The 5,409-nt window shown below is 46.6% G+C and overlaps 1 protein-coding gene across 1 annotated transcript; it reads left to right on the top strand.

The window, feature by feature from the left end:
* Positions 1 to 1,188: 1,188 nt before the first annotated feature.
* IBA57 (IBA57, iron-sulfur cluster assembly homolog (S. cerevisiae)) lies at positions 1,189 to 2,561 on the top strand (the record flags this gene model as incomplete). Its single annotated transcript, XM_009071374.1, has 2 exons — positions 1,189 to 1,535; positions 2,170 to 2,561. Coding segments are annotated over 2 exons (739 nt in total), but the record flags the coding sequence as incomplete, so codon positions are not given.
* Between the last annotated feature and the right edge of the window lie 2,848 nt (positions 2,562 to 5,409).

The following is a 5,409-nucleotide window of genomic DNA, read 5'->3' as shown; positions in this document are numbered from 1 at the left end:
GCTGCCGGCCCCGGGTGCTCCCTGCGCTGCCTGTCACCCGCACTGGGCTCCGCCGAGTCTCTGCCGCTTCGTTATAAGTCAGTGTGCAAAAAAGCGCTTTCTCTGTTGTTTTTTGTCACTAAGTGCTGCTTTCGTGCGTTGCCCCAGGAGGAAAGTTTAGTGGTTGTAATAGCTCCACTTGGGATATCGACTTCCTATCTGGGGTGTGGAGAAGTGTGTCCAGGTTTGGGGCCACCAGCACAGGAGCTGCTGGAGCAGGTCATCATAAAGATGCTCCAAGGTGGAGCATCTCTGCTATGAAGCCAGGCTAAGAGAATTGGGGCTGTTCATCCTGGAGAAAAGAAGCACCAGGGAGACCTTAGAGCCCCTTCCAGTGCGTAAAGGAGCTCCAAGAGAGCTAGAGAGGGACTTGGGACATGGTATGGAATGACAGGACAAAGGGAAAGGGCTTTAACTGAAACAGTAGATTTAGATTAGGTATTGGGTAGAAATTCTTCCCTGTGAGGGTGCTGAGGCACTGGCACAGGTTGCCCAGAGCAGCTGTGGCTGCACATACCTGGAAGTGTTCCAGGCCAGGCTGGATGGGGCTTGGAGCAACCTGGGCTAGTGGAAGGTGTCCCTGCCCATGACAGGGGGTTTGGAACTAGCTAAGCTTTAAGGTCCCTTCCAACCCAACCCATTCTGTGGTTCTATGATAACAGAAGGCACAGCTGAATGAAGCTTTTCCCCCTGTTGAAGGTCACAGAATATCCTAGGTTGGAAGGGACCCACAAGGGTCACTGATTCCAACTCCTGGCCCTCACTTTAGGTAAGTACTGGAGAATTCTGCATGGGCAGACTTGAGGGCAATGTTTGCTAGAAAGAAGTACAACAGCTTGTTGAAAAAGTTCAGGTATTTCACAGTGGGATGAAAAGTGGTGGAGTCACCACCTGTGGAGGTGTTTAAGGCAAGACTGGATGTGGCACTTAGTGCCATGGTCTAGTTGACATGGTGGTGTTAGGTCATAGATTGGACTTGATGATCTCAGAGTTCTTTTCCAACCTGTTTGATGCTGCTCTGTGTGTGCCAGCAGCCTTCCCTGAAACTTCCCAGATTTCTGGATTCACACCAGGATCCACATAAAGCTTTTTGGCTCCTGATCCTGTAGGGGTTTGTTTTTCTGACCTTGTAGGTGTTACTTTTTTTAGGCTTCATGAGAGCACAGAAGAAGAGCCACACATCCTACTGGAGTGTGACAGCAGCATGCTGGATTCCATCCAGAAACATCTGAAGCTCTACAAGATCCGGAGGAAAGTCGACATCACCCCTTGCCTTGACCTCTCTTTGTGGGCTGTCATCCCTGGGGAACAGGCTGGAGACACTGCCAGCTCCCTCCCAAAATGTCCAGACCAGGCTCTGCTTTTTACTCCTGACCCCAGAACAGAAGTCATGGGCTGGAGACTGATTGCAAAGAAAGGAGCAAATCTGTCAGAGATTATTCCTGGGAGTCAAGTTGGGAATGTTCAGGATTACCACAGGCACAGGTATAAACAAGGTAAAGCCAAGTCCTTTTTTGTGTCGCTGGATTTTGTGGGTCCTATAGTGATATAAGACAGGAATAAGTTACAACAGCTGCATTGGTATCTTAATGTGTTTAATTTGTTAATAAATACAGGTATTAGTTGCTACTTTGAGTAAAAAAAGTGACCTGGTGGTTATAATTCTGTCTGGTGGCAGAAGCAATATTTGGGAATGGTTTCCTATTACTCAGTTTATGAGGGAGTGGGTCAGGAACACTAAAAGAAAACGAGGATTATTCATTTTCTTAGAGAGAGGTTTCTGTGCTTTGAGTAATTTTGATTATTCTGGGATTACACACAGCCTGTGTGTTTTGCTTGTTGCTAAGGAAGGAAAAGGAAACACCCAGACTTACTTTCCTAAACGTCTGTGGTTTGATTTGCTGAGTTAACTCAGAGGCCAAGGGGGAGGATGTTTGATTTGAGAGGGATCTCTGTCCTGGGAGCTCCTGTGCCTTTGATTTTATTGTGTCCATGCTGAGAGAGGATTAAATTAATTGGCAGAGTGAAAGGTGATGGTCAATCAAGTTGTTCATGAGCCAAACAGTTTAGAGCACTTAGATCACAAGTATTATGAGGAGTGTTTACCTCCTGCTTTTACTCTTTTTCTAGGAATTCCAGAAGGTGTGAAGGATCTCCCTCCTGGAGTTGCCCTCCCCCTGGAATCAAACCTGGCCTACATGAATGGCATCAGCTTTACTAAAGGCTGTTACATTGGACAGGAGCTGACAGCCAGGACCCACCACATGGGTGTCATCCGCAAACGTCTGCTGCCTGTCACCTTCCCAGCTCCTCTTCCCACTGACAGCATTCCTGAGGGGGCTGAGATCTTAACCGAATCAGGAAAGCCAGCTGGAAAATTCCGGGCTGGAGGAGGTCAACTCGGGATAGCTCTGCTGAGGCTGGCTCATATACATGAGTCCCTCTGCCTGAATCTCGGAGGGGATAAAGTGAAGCTCAGTGCAAACACACCCGAGTGGTGGCCAAAAACTGCTGCTAAGTAGATGAGGAATCACTATTTGCCTTATGAAGGATCTGTTTTGTGTGAGAAATTTGGTGTTTGTGGTGTTGGATGGGGGGTGTTAAAGGATTCCTCCAATCAGGACTAAACAGCAGGAACCCAAAGCAGTGGTGAGTTCCTGAGGTCAGATCATCCACTGAATATTGTGGAAAGACATATACAGGGAATTGCGCCTTTTCCTGAGGGTAATCCCTATTGATTTAGGAGGAACTATGTGTTGTTGGGTTGGCCTCCAGCTAATTTTCAGTCTGGCACTTTCTCCATCAGACTGTGCTCCACACAGTGTGCAGTGTTATGTTCTGACTGAAGCCAGTGGTGGGAGCAGGAGTTTCCCTGTTGTATGCACTGAATTTTTCTGTTCAGAATAACCATTTTGTGTTGTTATTTTTTTTTTTTGAGTGGAGATCACGCTGTTCTTATATATTCTCAGGCTAAAGTGTTTACTGCAAATTACTCCTTGCATTGAGCTTATTAAACTTGCTGATGGGATTGGTGTTTATTCCCATTACTCAAATTGTGTTCAGGAAGAGTTTACTTCACATTTCAGACCTTGACTTTAATTCATCCCAGGTGGGAAAGCTCTCAAACATCCCAGTCCCATCCCTTGCTTTGGGAGAGGAAAGGGATATTTTACAGCAACAAGATGCTGGTGTGTGCCCTGGGGTGACTGTTGTATTGGTGTGCTGGTGTTTATGGCACAATAATCTCTTACTGGAAGCATGTGCCCTCCAGTCACCAACAGCAGCTGAGGGATGGATTTTTTTGACATCTCCGTCTTTGCTCTGTCATCTTGTAGAACAATCCAAACTTTGCTTTGACAGGGATTCCCTCACTCCCTCCACAAAGCTGGGGAAGGGACAGCGTGTCCCCTTCTCAGATCTTTGCTCCTTCCCTCAGCTGCAGTCTTTGGAGAAGTTAATGCCACATGTGCTCTTGGCTTAGTCTGGTGTTCCTGGGGGAGGATTTTCACCATGTTCTGGCCCTTCACCTCTACACTTGTTCTGAGAGCTCTCTGTGCCCCTTGCACCTTGTCTTTGCTGCCACTTCTAGCTGAGGTTTTCTCCATCCACCATCCCCTTAGGGTTTTCAGAGCAGCCCAATATCTCTGCGTTTCTTTGCTTCATTTTTTCTGGCTCCCAACACTCTTCTGTCTTCCCAATTTTTCTTGCTTCTGCAGTTAGCATATTCCTCTTGGCTTTCTCAAAGCCGCCAGCTTTGTGCTTCCTAACCCTATGAACCTGCAGTGATTTATAGGAGCCCTTTTAATTTTTGTATGACAATAAATTCATGACATGCCTACTCCTGGAATGGCACATGTGAAGAGAGGTGTGATGAGAGAGGTACACAGGTGAGATCCCACTCTAACCAAAAAATAAAGCTCTTGCATGAATATTTATAAAAACACTGTCCAAAGCACATTCAGCTACTGTGAAGGAATTTGTCTGTGAAAAAATGCTCATATTGATTAAAACTATGGTTGCTGTAAAATTAATCTGTGGAGTATCTCATTAATTATTCTATCCAGTTTAAATGTGATTCATCTGAAAGGGAAGAGATGATGCCTTTTATTTGCCTGATGTGAAGACACACAGCAGAATAAATACTTTTTGGGTTGCCTGATGACAAGAAACATGCCTTAGACTGTTGGTCAGGTTTGAGATTGTTAACAAAGTCTTTCTGCTGGATAAATAAATGAAACTGGATCCTCCAAATGCCACAAGGGTGAGGCTGTGCTGCCTGTTGATGCTACTTTGCCAGAAGCAGCTTTTCCTCTCTGCCACCCATTGTGCAAAGTCTCCTCAGAATAGTTCTATTGTCCTGGTGTGCACAAAGCCTGAATAAACACTGAATAAACTCCTCTGTTTGGAGAAGCCCTGAATCTTTTCTGCCTTACACACACACTTCTTTTATCTTCGTAACGTATTTGAAAGGCTTTTGCCAACAGCTGCATGTTACACATGTAGGTGGTTAGACACAAGAGAAGGTGGTATTAAAATGAAGAGATTAGATGGCTTCTGGAGAAACGATGTGGCAGAGATTGGGGGGGAGCAGCCCCAATCCATGTTATCCTTTAATTTTTATTCTCCCTCACAGCCTGCTCTATCAATAATGGTTTTAATCAGGTGAGCTTGGGCTGGAAGGTGCAGGGTTGATTTTGCAGGTGTGTTTGCCTCACTGACAGCCATAGAATCACTAAGACTGGCAAACACTTCTAAGATCAGATTCCAACCCTTAACCCAGCACTGCTAAATCCACCACTAAGTCATGTCTCTAAGCATTGCATCCACACGTGTCCGGGATGCTTCCAGGGATGATGACTCCACCACACCCCTGGGCAGCCTGTCCAGGGCTTGATTTCCCTTTCTGTGAATATGTTTTTCCTCAGCATGGGACAAACGTGATGGCTGAGGGAGGCTGATGGGGATCCTGGTGCTTCAGAGTAAACACTGGAGAGTGGATGGAGGCTATGCTCTCTGAGGGGACAACCCTTTCCTGATTCCCCTTTCCTGTGCATTTCCCCTCCACTGCCTCAGTTTCTCCCTCCACTGCCTCAGTTTCTCCCTCCACTGCTTCAGTTTCTTCCCACCATGGTGAGGAAGGGAGAGAGAGAGGAGGGAAGAGGGAGGGTGAGATGGTGGCAGGTGACCCCCAACCTCTGTCCCCGCACCCTGACAGGGCTACTCGGGGCAGGAATAAGGCATCAGTGCTGCCAGGAAGGGGCTGGGACCCCACAGAGGAGAACTATGTAAATAAAGGACATATCTGTGAAAATACAAAGCTGTCTGACTCTTCTCTGTTACAAATCTGTGGGACCTCTGAAGTTAAACAGC

Source organism: Acanthisitta chloris, unplaced genomic scaffold (genome assembly GCF_000695815.1).
Source record: "Acanthisitta chloris isolate BGI_N310 unplaced genomic scaffold, ASM69581v1 scaffold18683, whole genome shotgun sequence".
Lineage (NCBI taxonomy): Eukaryota > Metazoa > Chordata > Aves > Passeriformes > Acanthisittidae > Acanthisitta > Acanthisitta chloris.
Note: the sequence above shows the minus strand (reverse complement) of the source record. Positions and strands in the feature narration are given on the sequence as shown.